At 36.3% G+C, this 20,725-nt stretch overlaps 1 protein-coding gene across 1 annotated transcript in view; it reads right to left on the bottom strand.

Moving 5' to 3' along the window:
* The window catches only part of LOC113062974 (cyclic AMP-dependent transcription factor ATF-6 alpha-like), a 31,548-nt gene extending 14,613 nt beyond the window's left edge, over nucleotides 1-16,935 (bottom strand). Inside the window, exons 1-11 of the mRNA XM_026233091.1 lie at nucleotides 16,684-16,935; nucleotides 15,913-15,992; nucleotides 15,599-15,686; nucleotides 15,351-15,448; nucleotides 14,625-14,751; nucleotides 14,340-14,543; nucleotides 12,357-12,538; nucleotides 2,960-3,145; nucleotides 2,666-2,757; nucleotides 2,292-2,432; nucleotides 592-699 (exon numbers count right to left, since the gene is read on the bottom strand). Of these exons, the coding sequence (XP_026088876.1) occupies nucleotides 592-699; nucleotides 2,292-2,432; nucleotides 2,666-2,757; nucleotides 2,960-3,145; nucleotides 12,357-12,538; nucleotides 14,340-14,543; nucleotides 14,625-14,751; nucleotides 15,351-15,448; nucleotides 15,599-15,686; nucleotides 15,913-15,992; nucleotides 16,684-16,774 (1,397 nt within the window). The 5' untranslated portion in view covers nucleotides 16,775-16,935. The remainder of the gene's footprint in view (nucleotides 1-591; nucleotides 700-2,291; nucleotides 2,433-2,665; nucleotides 2,758-2,959; nucleotides 3,146-12,356; nucleotides 12,539-14,339; nucleotides 14,544-14,624; nucleotides 14,752-15,350; nucleotides 15,449-15,598; nucleotides 15,687-15,912; nucleotides 15,993-16,683) is intronic.
* Nucleotides 16,936-20,725: the final 3,790 nt, after the last annotated feature.

Raw genomic sequence — 20,725 nt, 5'->3', positions numbered from 1 at the left:
TAAAAATTCCTTTTCGGTTCGGTTGAGATCAGATCAGACTGGGCAAATCTGGGGCACTCTGGACCAGATGTTCTGTAATCTAAATCTGAGAAGAACTGGCTTGTCACAGAACTGCCAGAAAGTACTAACACTATTAAATATACAGTATGTGACCCTGGACCACAAAACCAATCTGAAGTCACTGGGGTATGTTTGAAGCAATAGTCAAAAATACATTGTATGGGTCAAAATTATAGATTTTTCATTTATGCCAAAAATCATTAGGATAATATTTAAAGATAATGTTCCATGAAGATATTTTGTACAATTTCTTAGGTAAAAGAACACTTTTTTGATTAGTAATATGCATTGCTATGAACTTAATTTGGACAACTTTAAAGGCGATTTGTTTGCACCCTCAGATTCCAGATAGTTGTATCTCAGCCAAATATTGTTCCATCCCAACAAAGCTTATTTATTCAGCTTTCAGATGATGTACAAATCTCAATTTGAAAAATTGTTTTGTGGTCCAGGGTCACATATGTTAAACACCACTGAATATCAAAGGGAGTGGGGTAATATCAACTGCTGTAAAGCATGCTCAGTACTGACTTCATGCACTTGGTCCTGTTGACAGGTGGCTGGCAGGGGGGTGTTCTGAAATACAGAGGATCCTTCACCACCATCAGAGCCTTCTGCTCTGATACCACATCCTCTAACCTATGAGAAAGGGATAATAAAAACAACATTAAAAACAGGAAAGTGTAACAAAGAAAAGAATGGAAAAAGGGGGTTCAGAATCTTTATAAGGATGTTTTAATTCCATGAAAACGTAAGGAATTTTACAAGGCTCTTGTTTTAATCATCTCTTGGTACACTGCTGGCTTAACATCTGAATGAATACAATGTAGAAGTGTCCAAGTCAAGATCATTCTTTCTTATCTCGTCCATGGGAAAAGACAGACTCTGTAAAATCTATAAATGAACACTGCCAACAACTTTTGACAAGTTCACACTTGGCGCTGGTACAGTGAACCTGTAGTTAAAATAAAGCCAAGACATCATGAACAACAAAACACTAAATCTCCCTGATCATTTACACTTCAATGTAATAGCCAAGGAAATATGTGGCCTCTGAAATGAAATCTCAAGAACTTCTGGCTAGGGATGAGTGACACTGAAGCTCTGGGAAGCTGGATCTATGTCTCACAATCTTTGCTGACACAGAGAAACTCATCCCATAGAAGAAATAGTGAGTGGCAGTCTGGATTACTTTCTATGGGCTCAAGAAGGAAATATATTAAGACACCAGACTAAACTGTTCTTAAAATGTTTAATGCTCAACAATAAAAATACTTTAAATAGGACGAACCCTGGGCTATTTGAAACACTGTCTCTGCACAGATCCAAACTCAGACTGGGATGCAGGCGAATTGAGGATAAAACCTTCTAGGAATGTGATAAACATTATCCCGATGAATGATACAGGGGTAAGAGATTTCACAAGAGATTTTAAAACTCTTGCAGGTGTTTATGAACTGTGTTTATAAAAAACAACATCTGGATCATAATCTTTATGCTTTCATTCATACTCCAGCTCTGAATTCCAGCTTTGCTCTCCAGATAGCTAAAAAAATAATGATCTCAAACAATCCAACCCTAGGATGTCTTTCAAAGAACCAATTACACAGTTTAATCTAGAACATAAAACTTTAGTCCAGCGGAGGAACAGTTGTTAGTGGGGAAAAAACACAGCAGAAATGGATGCACCAGAGAATGACTGACAAGTAGAGCAAATAAAAATGAACCTAAAATTAAGCCTTGTGGAACACCACCTTTTTTAGCCCCAAACAATTCTCACAATCTTAGCAATGCTGGTGATCTTGCCTAACCCAGACCCATGGGAGTGAAGTAACTAAAATTTGACTAGACCCTGCTTGATGAATATCTTTGAGATAAGTCTTTTCATGTGGGTTTTTTGAACTCACATGAAAAAAGTTTTTATATTGTTGAAACAATTTATTTGGACAAGAGAAACCAGTATTACCTTTCAAAACACTGCTCTGGGTAGATAAAACAACAAATGTAGCGAACTGTCAAGTCTTAGTATGTAAACTTGTGTGTAGCGCAGAACAAGAGCCTTGTTCTCTTATGCAGGCATTTGGAAAGAGTCACTCAGCACCTGTGCTTATGTGATTTCAAAAAAATAAATGGACTTGCAAGATTCAATAAGTAAGGTTCTCAGGTGTTTCCAGCCAAAACACAGAGCTTTGAGCATTACTAGGCAAATGTAGAAAACAGAATATTGTTACCCGTTAATGGGGTTAGAGGGATCAGTCTGAGGCCTGTCTGGCACAAGGTTTCTCCCAGACTCTGAGGAAAAGCTCAGCAGGTGTCTGCCACTGAATGCAGGGGCAGCAGGAAATGTAGACCCTCTATTTCCTCCAAGCAGACTGGGTGGGACAGAAAAGGAAACAAAACAAGACAGGACATTAAATAAACCTTTATATAACATTCCTTCTGGTTTATTCAAATAAGATGCATATGAGTTGTAGTTAGGAATCTTCAAATGGGACCACCAAGATTATACGCATTTAATTTATTAAATGTGACTTCATTTACCAATCTAAAAGTGCAGTCATTTTGTAATACATGATAAATTAAAATACATGGATAAATTATTCACCTCATTGGACCCAAGTTAAAGACCAAGAAGACCAGGACTGCCATTAGACACACAGCTCTCCGTTTTGGTGCGGTTGCTTTCATCACAGAGTTCTTATAAGAAAAGGAATGACAGAGAATGTTAACATGTCATCTTACCAGAAGAGTGATGAACTGTTCACAATAATGTCTATAACATGAATTTAAATGTTTTTGATATATTTATGGTGACTTTAAGAAGATCAGCTAATAATCTGAAATCTTTCTTGAAATTATAGCCTGCAAAGAGATCAAGGTAGATATTATAGATGCCAACCTCATTCATCAGGCCTTCCATTTGTCTTTTCAATGTGCCGTTTTCATTCTTCAGCTTCTCGTTCTCTGACAGTGCCACCTTCAGACGGGCCTCCAGCGTCAGCAAATACTCCTTTTTCTTCTTCCGGGAGAGAGAGGCAGACTCCCTGTTCTTTATCATGCGCTGCTGTCTCCGAGACGCACTTGACTGGAAGAAAAAAAAAAATCTGGTCAAAACTAGTGAATACACTAGTCTATGCTCATAAGCTGTGACACACAGGCAAGGCAGATTGTTACTGAACTTCCCCTCCACCACACAAATGAGATCTTTGTATCAAGCATTTGTACCAGACACATCCCAACAGTTCCAGCGATGACCATTTTTCAAAATAGTGGAGTCATATTAAAGATTGATTATAGTGCAAACATATTAGAAAAGTGACTGCAGCTAGGATCTCCAATTTTGGCACTAGCTATACATTTTGTCAAGACAAACTGAGCGTGGCTGGCCATCCATATATACCCATGGCCCCTATCCACACACACTCCACCTAAAGATAATAGCAGACAGGACCATCTGGCATACTGTCCAGCATAGAGGAATGTGAAGACAGAGAAAGACCACATTTCTATTTTCCATTCAAAGTCATAAGAATGTCTTTGTTGCTCATTACAGGCTGGAATTATAAGTGGAAAAGAATTAGCAAAAATAATGACGTAAATACGTTTTAATTTTATTTATTTTTGTTTAAAAAAAATAAATATATATATTGTCTGACAAAATAAATTGATCAGAACATTTGAAATGTTACTAAATATTTATATTTCAAATAAATGCTGTTCTTTTAAACTTTCTATTACAACGTTAATAATAATAATAATAAGAATCTTTTTCTAGAAATGCTTCTTAAGCACCAAATAAGAATATTAGAATGATTTCTGAAGGATCATGTGGCACTAAAGACTGGAATAAATTCAGCGTTGCCATCACATATAAGTTATAAGTGAATATATTTTAAAATATATAAAAATATATATTACATTTTTTCTAGAATATTTTACAATAATCACTGTTTTACTGTGTTTTGATCAAATAAATACAGTTTAGACAAGCATAAGAGACTTACAGATACAAAAACAAACTAAGTGATGAATTTATGTGTGCTCCATATTAAAAATGTTCTGGAGCAGGATTAAAACTCTTTCCCAATTAAACACAGTTAATTAAGCTTACATAAGCAAGGTCAATTAAACCTCCATCCACTCTTGACAAAACTCAGTGGTCAGATGCTTGCAACAGACAAGTTTGAGAACAGACCACACCAAAAAGAAAGACGAAGTTTAACAAAATAACTTTACTGCAAATGTCTAAAGGGAAACCAAAACCACTAGTTGGGGGGGAGGGGGACAGTTCTCGCAGCCAGACTATTTTAAGACTGGGGCCTAATAATCCTGGTGATTCAACAGTTTGGATCTCTATGTGCCTGTTTATGCTCCCATCTCATGAGAAAGCGCTCCTAAAACCGGGAACCGGGCCACAGCCAGGGCCTGGGAATGAATAACATGTTTGGTTACAGTGTGTGGGGTGCAATCACCATAGCGATCAAATCGGGTGGGAGGAGAAGGATTGGTGGATGCTGGCACAGTTCACCAAAATGAATCATTACTGAGGAATTGTGCAGAAACAATGTTGATGATGTTTCAGTCCCATATAGGACTTAGGAAATATCCTTAAACCAAAACCTCAGTATATTCAAACCAAAGGTCTATCACCCAACATTCAGACTAATGGCATTTACAAATATGAGTCTGTACTGTACAACTCAAGGGAAACTTAATAGTGGAGTCAAGTAGGATCAAAACATGTCAAACCATCTTTTAACCAACCAAGTCTCTGACACATTCTTGGTGAATTTATTTGTTAGCTCATGGTTATTACCCAAATCCACAAAGCTGATACAGCAGTATTCTACCAAAATGACAGTTGAAGCTGAGCTTGAAAGCTGCTTTGTTTGGCATCTCCTTCAGAGATCCATCACAGTTTATTTTACCCTAAGGAATCTGCTTTAGAAAAGATGTGCTAAAGAGAGTTGCTCATAATGCTGAGTGTCGTGAGAATATGCTTCTCACAAGAATTATCGAACTTCCCCTAGATCAAATAATCTCTAAATCTGCATTCTGGAGCAATGTCCTAGTTTCTGGATGGCGTATGCGACCAAACTAAATGAACAATTTACCCAGGAATGAAATCAGTGTCGTTTTTAACTAACCCCCATGTGTTCCAAACCCATACGTTTTATTTTTCCATGGAATACAAATGCAGAATTTTTACAGAATCTTCTCAAAATTCCTTTCCATACAATGATATACAATGCATCATAAAAGTAATCCATCTTTTTTATGTTTTAGCTGGTATGCAACTATATATTTGTGGTAAGTACGTGATATATAATTTTTATTGGGTTAACACTCTTACGATGGGGGTAATGATCTGATGATGAGGTAACCCAGAATTACAGAGTTGCTTAGATCATCCTCTTCCCCATTACTATGTACCTACTAGTTTAATCAAGAGAGACTGTGATTAGGGTTGAGTAACGAAAACCGGTGCCAACATGAACAGGTATGCACCGAACCAAATAAGAACACAGATTTCGGTGCCCCTTAAATGCCTGAGCGATCGATTGAAATATTTGTCCTGGTTCTCCGAAATGTACACAAGAAGCATAGGAGTCGCTAGGCTTTTTTAGCGGGGCTATTGCATTTAGCTCCATAAACAGTAAACAAATTTGCAATCGCCTCAGATTTAGTCCACTTAAATTTCACATGAAACCGGCGTCAGGCCGGTCTCCTCCCCCTCTTTCAGCACACTCTTCAATCCACAGACCGCGGCCGAGCAGACTCAAACACAGGACACACACTGTGTGTTTATCGATAGATTGTTAGAATATTGCAGTTCAGTCATAAATAAAGTTTACAAAAGGTCATGAGAAAGCAATCGGTTTCTCCGTTCACCGCTCATCACACCACAGTAGTTTCCTACAGCGACAATCTAGCCCTTATCACATATAAAGACATTAATTACACTTATTTAAATATACTTAAATTAATTATACGTACTTTATACATAAACTACTGTGCAAAAGTCTTAATCATAGGCAGTCTGTTGTCAGACTGCTTGTGAATTCAACAATCTGGTACCGCTTTAAAAGTATCTAAATGGCACCGGTATCATACAAAACCTAATCGATACCCAACCCTTACTGTGATTATCGAATATCTAGAAAGAAGAGTGTTCAATGTTAATAACAATTTACTACATTTGTTACAGTATAACTTCAAAAGACAAATGGCCATGGCATTTTTTAAAGAAATTAATAGTTTCCGTCAGCAATAGTGCTTTAAACAGACTGAAACTGACATTAAAGACATGCATAATTTTATAAAATATTACCATTTTAATATTAAATAATACTTTCTATTCAAAGAATCTTGAAAAATGTACTACGGTTTCCTCAAAAAACATTTGCCAGCACACCAAATAAGCAATACTGGTCAATTAATAAGCCAGGTAATATATTGGTTTACTTATAGTGTGTAGTGCATGACTTTTTGCATAAGAAAAAGCCTAAAGAATCTCAGCCTAGTCTTCCAGGGCAGGGAACTGAAATCTGCTCGACGATGCACAAGCTGTCTTGCCAAAGATCATTAATCTTAAACTGCTTTAAACAAAGTATTACATACAACCTGCTACACTGTCATCAGCATTCAGCTGTTTCAAACATCCCACGCCGCAATAACTCACAAGCAGTCATACATAAACACACACTCTCAAAGACACCTGCCCCACCTGCTAGTTTTGCACTGCAATTACTTCTAAACCCCCTCAAACCCCAAATCTCCCCTGAGGCCAAACCACAAGCAGCCCTAGTTAAACCACAGCTGTGCTAACCCTCAACAAACACACACACACACTCAACAACTCTTTATGGGCTTTGACAGATTCGATGGGCTTCACATTTTACCGCTGCACAATCATGACATTAGCGCAGGGGGGAAAAAAAGACAGGAAAGACAAACATAGACTCTGACATATTTTTAATCTACTTGAGTCTAAACTAATTTATTGCATCAAGTGATTGTGTTTTTTTTTTTTTTTTTTGAAAATACAATTTTCTCCCATAAAACCTGTTGGCTTTTAATTGAGGGATACAATTCACTGAATAAATATTTCTACAGAACAGTTCAACAACAATCCTTACATCACTGTCTGTGACACGGGTGGGTTGGAATTATTATTTTAACTATCATAACAGTGCGCAAAAAAAAAACCCCAAGAAATATGTAGAACCATTTAGATTGTACATATTTTTTTGCAAAGAAAAGTATATAAAATAACGCACGCACGCGCACACACAAATGTATTAATGTATGTGTATTAAAATGAAACTAATGAGATTATATATATATATATATATATATATATATATATATATATATATATATATAAATAAATAATTAAAAAACTTAAGAGGTTTAAAAAAATAAATTATATATATATATATATGTAAGTGTGTGTGTGTGTTTGTGTGTGTATTCACTCACATCTGTGTATGAACTACAAACACACGTGTGTGTATATTATATATATATATATATATATATATATATATATATATATATATATATATATATATATATATATATATATATATATATATATATATATATATACACACATACATACACATGCATATAAATCAATGTATTAATATATGCATATATGTATATGTATGTATACATGATCCTACAAGCAGGGGAAAAAATTCTCATCCTTGACCCCAAATGAATGAAATGTATAAATGCATTGCTCCATTTTTCCCCTTTCTCGTTGCTGCAGAGAGTGGCTTGATTGAGTGTAAGGGTTCATGCATGAGCATGTGTGTGTGTGTTTGCCACGTAGGAGTACAATACCCCAACCAAGTGTCTAGAGCTCAGAATGAAGGACAAAAACAGAAGCAGGAGAGAAAGTGAACATGTGGCTGTGCTCTGCTAAATAGTTTCTTTTTTTTCTGAAAGCCAACAGACGTTGAGGCTACAGAGGCGAGTCTTTCATATTCCCCTTAATGTCAGATCATTCTAGAGTCGTGGCTTACATACTAAACACATTAGATATTTTTTACACTTTAAAGTCAATTCACAACTCCAAAAACAGCATTTATGTCAACATTTGAAACTTATTTTGGAGAATTTGATATTTCTAAAATTACATCAGGCAACTGAGAATTACAGACTACAATAAAATCTGAAACCTGCGGAATTGCACCATGCAAAGAAGATGTGGATTTACAAGGAAACCACTGGTGAATATGGAGACAATAACTGTTGCTATAAATGTGTGAACTTTTTTTGCTTCTCTTTCTGCCCAGACATTCACAACCGAGTCTAAATGACAGCTTGTGTGGACTGAATACATTCTGTGCATAAAATCATACAAGCCATGAACTACCACATAAACATACAGATGGGAATGAAATGCACATGCATGTGCTCTGCATTTTATCCATCCAGGTGCAAACACACAGCAGTCAATAGTAAACACACATCCGGAGCAGTTGGTATCCATTTCTGGAGAGCATTTGTGGGTTCGGTGCCTTGCTCAAGGGTCTCATCTCAGTCATGGTATTGAGGGTGGAAGAGAGCACTGGTTATTCACCCCCGAGACCCGAACCTGTGACCTTTGGGTTACAAGTCAGACTCTCTAACTATTAGACCATGACTGCGCTCTATAATCCCACACTATAGTCAAAGTCATTACTGGTGCAAAGGCTCTTAGACAATGTATCACCCACATAGGTGGGACAAAGAATTACCATGTATTAGGGCTCTGAACCGGTTCAAGGAATGGTTCGGAAATGAACTAAATTTAGACAGGAACAGAACCAGAAACAATTTAATTTTCTAGTTCCGAACAGAATCGAAAATTTTAAATGGCCATTAACCGGTTTATAACAATTTTATCGTTCCATTGAATATTTGAAATTTGTTGTCAATCAATCACAAAGTATATGCCATCTGTCAAATAATATTGCATGATGACTGACTAAATTTAAGGCACATATACATCAACAGAAAAAAAATGAGTAAAACTGTAAAAAACTATACTGTTGATTTAAACATCAATCACAGACTGTGATTTCTCACAAAACTGAAGTTAAAAAGTCTGATGTTAAGCAGTAATTTCTGACATTACCCAGCTTTGTTTACAACGTAGCCTGTGTTTATCAGTACTTCTATGGAGGTCCACTCCCTCACTATTCTCTCCCAATCAATGCCAGCCAACCTACAAATGAACCAAACTTATGTACACACAGGTGCATTTTTTATTTTTTTCAATCCAGAGAACTTGGAAATTGAAAGGGACCGGTAATGAAAGCAGTAATAACCCCAAAAGTGGAAAGGACAGCATTAAATGGACAAGAATTTGAGACTAATCCTGAACTCTATTTAATTAAATCTAAAGTTCAGTTGAATCGACAGTATTTTCGGAACAAATACTTCTATGGAAAATGATGAGAGCATGAGTTCACTGTTGGTCTGTTGCGAAGGACACAGGGATTATACGAACAGTAAAAACAATAATATTGTGAAATATTAATACAAATTAAAATAACTGCTTTCTGTTTTCATATATTTTAAAACATACTATATTCATGTGATGGCAAAGCTGCATGTGACATGATTCTTCAGAAACCTACATTCACTATCATTGCCAAATCCTAAAGAAAATGGGTTTTCAACAAGAGCTTCATGACCCCTAGGGAGTCCACAGCAGTACTGCAGGGGTTTACCAATTACTGTTTAATCTCAAATTATTATTTGTAAAAAATAAATAAAATAAAAAAAAAACATTAAAAAAGGTGACAATACAATAAACACCTTTATATGGTATATTAAGACAATTTAAGATGCTTTGCCTCTTTATCCAGCGTTATCTTTACTCTATGTCCTGTTCTCACCTAGAGGTCCTAATGTGTCTCTCTCCTATTTCTACCAGAACACCCCCTCCTCCTATCTCAACTATAAATAATTTATTTTTCACATCTGTGTAGGGCTTTTTGCTGATGTCAGGACAGCACATCTGGATGAACATAAGCTTTTGATTAAGAAACCATTTGATGAGTAGATACTATCAAAGTAAGACCAGATCCATGGTAATTCAGGATCCCTTTCCAGCTTTCCTGTTCTCAATATTTATTTAAAGTCACAGTGTGTAATTCACACAACTAGCACAGTAGCACTATTAAATAATAAATATTATTATCAAACAGGTTTCCAAATCACCCCATTCTACTGTACAGAAAAACAAGAAGTCAGACAGCAAAATCATGCTATTGGTTGAGCCAGTGTTCCCATAGACACCCAAAACAAACAAAGCAATGTGGAAAGTACTGCACAGTCACACTTTTCGGGAATCTCAATCAATTTTAGGAGAGGAAATAACACTTAAGCTATACAGTAAGTACCTGAGCAAATACAATAGAATTAGAAACTGATGCTACAGGAAATATTTTTGTTGCTGTTTTTACTCCATACTGAAATTATACACATCTGCACATAAAATGTCTAAAAGTTACTGTTACAATGTTAATACTGTTACTGCTGCTAATATCAGGAAAGTTTGAGAATTTTTTTTTTTTTTTTACCAATTAAAGCCTAAAATACACTCAGTGTTCAAACTTTCAGGGTCCGTAACTTTTGAATTTTTTGTATGTGGACCCAAAGTGAATTATCAGGCCAAAAATGTTCTGTAACAAGGTACTCCAGATAAGAGCACGTTTTTGTAGCAACAACTTCACTGATAGTTGATTTTAAAAATTCCTCTTGAAGGTTATTAAAGATAATTCACAATGAGGCCAAGCTAAAGTTATTGCTATAAAACTTAAATATTTGCAAACACTTTAGTGAATGTTTGTGCAGAGATTATTATGACTGCAGACCCATCAAATCTACAAGGCAAATCATGTTGGCTTGTACATCAGTCCATTGCCAACAAAATTGTTGCTCTTCTGTTATCTGTATTTCACAGGTTATATGACACCGAAAACTAATTGTGGAATACTGGAATTCTGAATATGTGGAATACCACCAAGTCTTTTACTTTCACCTCAAACATCTGGCTTTCATGAAAAACTATATCCTAATAGCAGCTCTTGTTTTGGTGCAGATATGAGAATTGAAGAAGTGCATACTAAACAGGGATGTGCAAAACTACCAGTACACTACCATAAAAAAATCTTTTTGACTGCTTAAAGGTGCACTAAGCGATTTTTGCCAAATGATGTTGATATTTGATGCATCAAAACAAACATGCCCATACCCCAACAGGAACTCACCCCTATTTTGCTAACTATGGCCCACACATCTGTACACAACCTTGGCGGAATCTGCCATCTATGCCTGCAGCATATTCAAGATAAAAGCCAATACAGCCCCTAACTGCTTATTGGCTGACAGTTTGTTCCGGGATTCAGTCCGACACAGTGATCAAAAGTGTTTTTCAAAAATCACTCAGTGCTTCTTTAACAAAAATACAACATTTTATTCAACAACATTTCCTGTATTTTTGAACAAACCCGAAGCGGACTTGGTGAGCATTTCAAGAGATTTCTCTAAATTTAAACAATTTCACCAAAAGCAAATTTTTTAACTGTAGTGTACATTTAAAAAAAACTTGGGTGAGTTGACATAAATGACTTGGCTTAGCAATCTTACACAACTTCTCAGAGATGGTGCAGTCTAAATTAAAGAAATGCAAGCTGTCAGCACATTAGCACTGCTGCCAAAATATCAAAACTAAGCCAGTTGAACTCTGTTGGAATCATATGCAGTGATGATTTAGAAATCACAAACTACATCAAAAGCTCCCTTAACCAATTTAATACCAAATGAAAGGTTGATCTTGACAAAGGGTGGATCTCAATCAGCTCCTGAGCTCATGAATCAGTATATCGTGTGCATGAATCCGGTCTCTGGTAAGTATTCACTGCACATTGGGACAGTGATTACTCAATTTCCAGCAACATCTCTAACATTAGACAGCATCGTAGAATGTCACTGCTGGAATTAATCAACAGCTGGAAGGACCAATTTCTTTTTGATATTATTTTACATTCTCTTTAATATTCTCTTTGTTCTGTTACATGTTATAATTTATATTAATAAAATATTTCAGCCCGAATATTAATTATAGATGTTTAAGGGAGCAAAGTGAGCATCAATGTGTCCTAGTTTTGCAGTGGATTGAGCGATTTTTCAGGGAGCGAACATTCCAGTGCACTGGAAGGATTTCACGAATGAGTCCTTGATCAGTGACTGAGATGCACCCAAAGTGTTTTTGCATTTGTGTAGAAACTTACATCATCCTCAGGGGTGGAATTCTGCATTGTCATGGCGACCACAGGAGATGCTGTTACCGAGCCAACAACAGAGATGGATCTGTCCTGAGTCAGTGTGGGCACGGTGACTACATGTGTGGGCACTGCCTGAGGTGTCTGAAGTTGGACAACCTGAGTAGGCTGAGATAGCAACATTCGCTGACCTGCAAGAGAAAACAGAGTTTAAACACTTCACCATTCAAATTAAGTGAGTCCAACCTGTTGCTATATTTCATCCCTTTTACAGACTTAACATCTCATTAATTACAAGACTCTGCAAGAAAAGTTTTCACAGCACAAACTGGTTTAATAACAATAAACTGTTTGAATCACAAAGGAAACAGTTGTGCTAAGCAGCATCCTTCACCCAGAGCCAAACACGTCACCTCCACATAACACAGACAAACAAAATTTGTCAGGCATGATGGGTTGCTGTTGGTGTTGAGTTAAATGAGAGGAATTTGCGGTGACTCCCCGGCAGGGGTCATTCTGAACAACTTTCATTCTCTCAGCCACCAACTGACTTACCCATCAGTCTTCCAAAAAACTACAATTAACCTCACATCAAAACTCTGCGATTATAATTACTGTAGCAGAACGCAATCAGTTCAAAGTGCACTTCCACAATGTTTCACACAGATGGATTCAATACATATAAGCAGCTTGTGGCACTTCTCTCTTTTCACAAAAGGCTCCTACTAAGAAAACAAAAATATAGTGTAGTGCTTTGTGTGAAGTAACATTTACAAACCAAGCTATACTGACCCTCATTCTGAGAAACGGGTCACACAGTTGTCAAAATATTAAGTGGGAAGTGATGGTTTGGAAAACACAGTAAAATCATGTCTCTCATGTTTCAGATAAGTGTACAGGATAATATCTGAATTCAGGCTGCTTTTGCCTTCTGCTCCATTTGTGTTTTCAGGTGAATGAGGTAAGTGTTTATACTACGCACGAGGAAACGGATACTGAAGCTTGCTGATTCCTGTCAGAACATTAAACACTCAACATTAAACAGAGTCACCCATTTTATCAGACAACTCAGAAAACTTTTTCCTACTGTGCTCAATCACAATAAATCAAGACTGACTATTGCAAGAATGAATGCACTAATTTAAATACAAATAGAGTAATTAGCAGTCGCCCTAAGAACATTCCAAACAAATCAAATAGTGTATGCATTTTATTTAATTTTATATATAATTTTACAATATTTTATATTTTTACATACATACATATACATATATATATACATACACACACACACACACATACACATATATATACACACACATATATATATATATATATATATATATATATATATATATATACACACACATACACACACACACACACACACACTTTTTTAATTAAACTAATTTTATAAATCTTATTAGCATTTTGTTATTATGGTACTATGTCTATGCACATGATATTAAAGACAATATTTCTAATTTAAAAAAGCAACTGCCAAAGTTCACAGACTTCATGGCTCTGAATATTTTTTAAGATACACTATTACACTATTGATGCTTATCAGTCAATTACCCACCACATAAAAACAAGTGTAAAGACATCAGTGTGATTGGCGGGTCAATAACTCAGCCAGTCAGGTCTTTCATATCTACTTCTATTCTGTTTTTTCTAGGGCAAGCTACAAGGCAGACTCTACTAACCAAAAGGATGTACCAGCAGTTCAAGAACAATTCCCTGCCTACCTTAAGAGAGACTTTAAACGAGACACCCACCATAGGACAAACACAAATGTGTTGCTAGTGCCATCTGCTGTTTTTTTTTTTGTAACAATGAAGAGAGAGCTGCAATACAACTTAAAACACACCACTCATTTCACCTTGAAACTGAATAAAATGTGGTTAATAAAAATATCAAATATACCAATACTTTCTATTACATACCAGAATTTATCAGACTAAAGTGTGGCAGAATGGGGTTCTTCATTACCTGTATGGGGTACTGGTTGAATGGTGACTTGTGGAGGTTTCACTACAGGCAGAACGGTAGTCTGGAGAGGCTGGATGATGATGGTCTTAGTCTGAAGGGGGGCTGCAGCATGGGAGATGGGCCCAGAGGTAAAGAGTGGTTTAGGCTGAATGGAAACCTTGGGGCTAAACTGAATGAGTTTCTTCACTGGCTGGAGAGGCTTTGCTGTGTGAACAAATATATCATCTTATTACACAGAAGACTAGAAAAATTATTCAAATGAGGAAATTAATGTACTACACCTACCTTTTGACTGACTGGTCCTCTTGGAAGGCTTCCTCTCAGCAGGTGCCTCAGCAAAGCTGCTGGAGTCAGAGCAGACAGACAGCGGAGAGGGCTGAGAATTCCAGGAGACTGGAGACAGTGCCTCATCCTTAAAAAGAGCATAGACAATATGAAAAAAATCATGAAAAGCCTTCAGAGCCCTTACATAGAAAAAGAGAACTGAAAGAGCACTCAAGCAAGGGAATACTGGGGTGGGAATCCAGATGGTCTACTCTAGAAGTCTATATACATTACAGTATCATTATTTAAATTGTTTGCACATATCAAACGACAGAACACAGCTACAGAACACCTATGATACCACCCAGTACTGCCTTTTGTTTTAATGCATATTAATTCAATCATTGGTTATAATCGGTCATGTTTCTTTAAACATGTTAAAAATAGTTCATCTTTTAAAATGCATCTAGTCCCCTGCATTTAGTTTCATTCGCCCATCTATCTACTTTCAGAAAGCATGAATGTGCTTCCTGTACGTCCCTTCCTGTATGCATGTATGACGTCCCTTTACAGGTTGTTGCATCATTGAGAACAACATGCGTTAACATTCTATATGTGTTATGCAAACTATAACAATATTTGGCACGTTAAATACCACACTGACTTCAACTACTTTAGCTTTTTAGTTTCCTGCACAAGTGCCACTGAGATTTAAGCGTTTAGGTTTTCGTTAAAAGTTTGACTCACATGTGTGGAGCAAGGTGAGTTGGGCTCTACTGACGCTGGGGAGGACACTGAACTGAGCGTGTGGTTTGGTGAGAGTGAGTCCATGCTTACATCACCATCTGTGAGAGCAGAAAAGGATAGAAATGCTTTCATACATATCATTTTGGTAATAGCTACTTGAAATGTGTCTCATGAATAGCAAATTACTCTGAATTCATTCCTGCTATAGACATTCAGTGTCCAGTCCACTGATAACTTAAAATTAGTACCTGAGCGTGGGCTACCGTTTTCCCTCCAGCCATCTGAGTTCCACGCTGGGATATCAAGGTCAAAGTTCAGGTCAGGGACAGAGGTGCCCTAATAGAGGGTAGATCCAAAATGCTTTTGATATATGCTTAAATTGCTACAACTATCTGGTTAAAGCTATAATCAAAAAAAAAAAAAAAAGCATTCAACAAACTTGTCAGTCTTTAAAAGATGCAATTCTATTTCCAAAATGCAATTTGAAAACTAAAAATGTAACCTATATGTGATATACAAGGAACAGATTTTGCCAGCTTGTCTTTGCAGGGGTTTGACTCACATAGCCTACACTCTCCACCAGAGCCTCCAGAAGCTCGTCAGCATTCCCAAGATCCTCCAGCTCATCAAACAAACTGATATCTACACAAGTAAAAGACATTGTTGTGAACTACAGCCGAAGGCAGTGATGCACAATGAAGTAAAACCAACAAAGTCCTGAAAGCATGAGAGCAGTACAGGGAGTCAAAAAAAGTATCTATTTCATAATCTTTTGAGTTGTGTTGTTCCTAACCAGGTCAAACTACCTGCAACCATTCACCCTTAGATGTGATGTAACAAATAATTTGGTTTAAATTCTGGTTGCTTTTATATGTTAACCAAAACTGAAAACTAAAAAAAACTGACACACTGTAATTTAATAGTATAACTAGACCTGTGTTTTTCAAAATACGATATGAATGAATATGAATTATATATAAACATGAATGTATAATAAAATAAATCCCAAAACAAATGTGTAGTGACAAAGTTAAATAATCGAAGTTGTATTTGTTATATTCTATTAATAATACACATTTTTTTTAATTTTCTAATTTCGTTTAAACTGCATTTTAAAACAGAAGCCACAAAAACACGGATGAGAGACAGGTTCACCAGTCAGTTATCCACAGCAAATCGAAAATGAATACTGTATACAAGTGACGTTAGCTTCATAAATAACCTCATTACTAGCCTATAAAGACATATTACTGAAAGTAAATATAGAAGTTGGTGTTTATCGCGAGCAGCACGCGCTGTCATGGATATTTCTAGATAATGTAACTTATTTTACCCCACTCTCCATCCTGGTCGATGCAAATATCCTCCGCTTCCTTATTCATCATCGATGAATTCACGAAATCTAACATCAAATCTGAAGACATTATGATACGAACACATTAGTAAGGATTAAAAAGGAGTCGGATGAGGATTATCGATGAGTTTTGTGTAGAGTTGTAAACACACGCATTTCCCGATTCTGATGAAATTACATAACAACAATGTAGCAAGTACACGTCTAGTTTGACGGTAACTCTACGGGTGCCGCAGTGGGTCATACACAGGCCTTCTTGTTTTGTGTTTAATCTTTACGCCACATGGTGGTAGCAAAGCCTTCCAAGCAATTTCGCGCTCAAGAAGTTAGTCGCTCTTTGGCAAATCGGTTATTTTGAAGGTTTCATTTTATAGAGCCGGTTGAAAAACTCTTGAGTGTCATTCGTGGTCGTGGTCCATGCCTAGCAGCATGTTTATATTTCCTGAAACGTCTCAGTAAAGCAATGCTGTATGTCGGAACAAATTGCAGTTTTCAACGTTTTTTAAATTCAGTTTTATTAAACTTGTAATATTGTATCATTCATGTGTCCCATTTCCAGTGCGTTTTATTTGTAACTTTTGCTCACTTGCCGTCTCATCAGCCAAATCGTCGGTTCACTCCAAACATAGCTCACTCATAAATTCTTATGTCAATTGATACGAATTGGTTACCGTATATTCGATTCAATGACTCGGACCAATTCTGTCCGACTCGTGATTCAATCGTTCAGACCGGTTTGTGGAACTTTATAAGTCCCTTTTATATTGGAGAACATTATAAATAAAAAAGCAAGGAACACTTGTCATATTTTTAAAGAATATTCAGTTTTTTGATGAATCATTCAATGGTTTGTACATTTCTGTGCATTATTATGTAAATTAATGTTTATTATTGTATATTTCTGTTTTTTTGGTTAATAATAATAATAAAAAAAGAAAAAAAAAGTCCCTTTTATAGCTGATCAGTTGCAAAGATCTGCCTTAAAAGAACGATTGATTAGCCAATCATACACTCTTCGTTTATATTTGACAGCTAAGATATGATGAAATATTGGCATTGCGTTGAAGATTCATATTTTTTCATGCTCGATTAATTTTTTTATATCATATGCCTTTCAGTTAAATGACTCGTTTGAATAGGAAAAACAGTGAGCATGTGAATTTTATCACTGTAGCCTATTAAAGATAGTGTGGGCTATTTGCAAATATAGACATGTTGTTACTACTTGAAAGCTGACACTTTCATTTTGGCATGTGTTAGGCTACTAAGTCAAACTTGGCCACTGGGTATCCTATTTAAAGCATCAATGTTAGATAAATTATACAAGATCTGTAGCTTTTTACCCTATTCGCACAGTAAGAATAATTGTAATTCTTTATTAGAGTGACAGCAGAATCTACTAAAACTATTAGCTGGCACAGGAGCTACTAATTATGTCAGAATTATGTTTTGTAAAAACCAACCATCTAATCTGTCAGGTAGAACAGGCTGGTTATTCATAGGCTCTAAATATTCCTTTTTAAGTTAGTAAATGTCAGAGCAGCGGGTCACACTGGCTGGTTTGAAGATCTCTAACAGGTGTTCATAGCTATAATCTTGATGGTCTTCTCAGGACATTGTCAGCTTAACCTGAGGTGGTCTACAACAATCTCAGCTGGATCTGACCCTCTTACATTCTATACACATGGCTCATTCTTGTGTTTACAAAAACCTATACCTACAAAAAAAATTCATTTACCCATCGCTTACTGAAAATAAAACATAATGTGCATAGATTGAGCGTGTATGGTTCAACAAGTCGGATTAAAACAATATTAGCTTTTCCCTTTACTCACCGGTTTATGTGAACATAAGTTTTATTTTATTTTAGCAGAAAACAGCCATGTTAAGCATTATAAAAGGCATTCATTCTAAGCTTTTTTTTTTTTTATTAAAGCATCCAATGACGAACTTATTAGTGAGAGTGAGATGTTTTTGATTTTTTTTCCTGTTTCGGCCAATCATGAAACACCATGGTTTATTCAAGTAAATTGTATATAAACCCACCAGCCCCCTCTTACAAACAGTCTGAGGATTAACAGGTTATTAAAGTAACACACGTCAAGAACATCCATTTGGAATGGATTACAGCTTTGACCACCATGTCTTTAGATTGCCACAGGAACTTGTCAATTCAAAATCCTGCTTACTGTGCCAAACTTAGTTTTTGTTCAAAGGTAAATTGACAAGCAGGCAAAAAAGCATAATGCAACTAAAACTTACTTTGAGAGATCTTATATTTGAAAAAAAAGCAACAAGTAATGCAATCACAATTCCATAAAATCACTCCCACTCCTCATTTCTGTGCTCCAATATCACTTGCATCTCTGTGGATGTTTTCACTCAAGAGAAAGCAGAGGTTTAAATGAAAATGGAGGTAAAAGAAGAGAAGAAAGTAAGCAAACAGGCATTTCACAAACATACCCCCCTGCTCACTTCATCTTTTGTTTGTGTGATGGATGTCCTCTGAGATTGATGATGTTGAACACAGTTGTTGAGCATTGTCTCCTCCAAGCGACAACAGAAGAGTATCACTTATCATCTCAGCCTGTGTGAGGGGGATTTGTGGAGGATTTGGAGAATACATGAGTGGAGTGTAGAGAAGAAGAAAACTGGAGGGAGAGTATTTGCACACGGGTTACCAGTTTCCTAATAGATATAAAATTCATAACATGAACAAGTGTCAGAGAGAGATGTTACAGTAAATCACACACTGACACAACCTTGCTGGTCTTCATCCTTTGGTTTGTGTTTGCATGAATGGTGAAGAGTTTGCAGGTGGCCTAGGTCTGGGGTGCTGGGGGTGGGACATGGCTGAGACACATTGTTTGTCTGGATGGGTTTGTGAATACAAAGGGATTACTGCATATGGTTTGGCTCACTGACAGCTCTGACTGTGTGAGTGTGTTTGTTAGTGTGTTAGAAAGAGTGTGGCTGATTATCTTTGAGATAAGGTGGCAAAAGAAGCATCATGGAGGTTAAAACAGGCAGACAAAAAAACAACAATTTAAATTAGAGTGATTGTCCATCCAAAAATGAAAATTCTATCATTTATGTCATTCCCTGTATGACTTACTTTCTTCTGTGGAACATAAAATAATATATTTTGAAGATGGTTGGTGACCGAAGAGTTAACGCTTCCAATTTGACTTCCATTACGTGGACAAAATATTCAGAATATTATTTTTTCAAATATATTCTTTTGTTTTTCAATAGAAAAAAGAAAATCATACAGGTTTGGAATGAAATGAGGATAAGTAAATGACAGATTTTTCATTTTAGGGTGTACTATCCCGTTAATAACACCGAACAGATTGAGCAAAGCTTGCTTTGAAATTGACAAAAAAAAAACAGAGCTGTTTCTACATCACCTTGTAGATTAAATATGTAATTGATTAATTGACAAATGTTTAACATAATATTTTTCTTCACATATAGCATTTTTTAAATGTATCATCAGCAGACAGTTATGCCACAAGAAACTGGGTGTAACTTGATTTCTTTTGTGTTTATCCCAAAAATTGCTTAAAAATAATAGAAGAATAAGAGCAAAAAGGAGAGGATAACAAATTACAGGCCTTACACCATGTGCCACCATTAAGCCCACACAAAGACAGCAGTGATAAATGACCTTTTTAATTCTTTGGTTCAGCTTTAATAAATTAACATGATCTAACAGACTTAAGAAAGGGGGTTCCAACAGAAAGCCTTGATTAGTGTGAGATGTGTTAGGAAAAAAGCCATTCATCTTGTTTACCATGGTGTAGTGTTCTTTAATAGGTCATTTGCAATGAGGGGACAGAGTATGTGGGGGTTGTTGGATGGGATGGGCTTATCCTCAAACCTAGAGGGAGGGCCCTTGTGAAATCACTGGTCATCTTGAGCACTAACCCCACACTAGTTCAAGACTGGTGAATGCTGGTGACTCCTGAATAACCTTCGGAGGTAGTGAGGGCTCACCCTTGTATGACCCCACACTCTG

Source organism: Carassius auratus, chromosome 45 (assembly GCF_003368295.1).
Source record: "Carassius auratus strain Wakin chromosome 45, ASM336829v1, whole genome shotgun sequence".
Lineage (NCBI taxonomy): Eukaryota > Metazoa > Chordata > Actinopteri > Cypriniformes > Cyprinidae > Carassius > Carassius auratus.
This window is presented reverse-complemented; position numbering and strand designations above follow the sequence as displayed.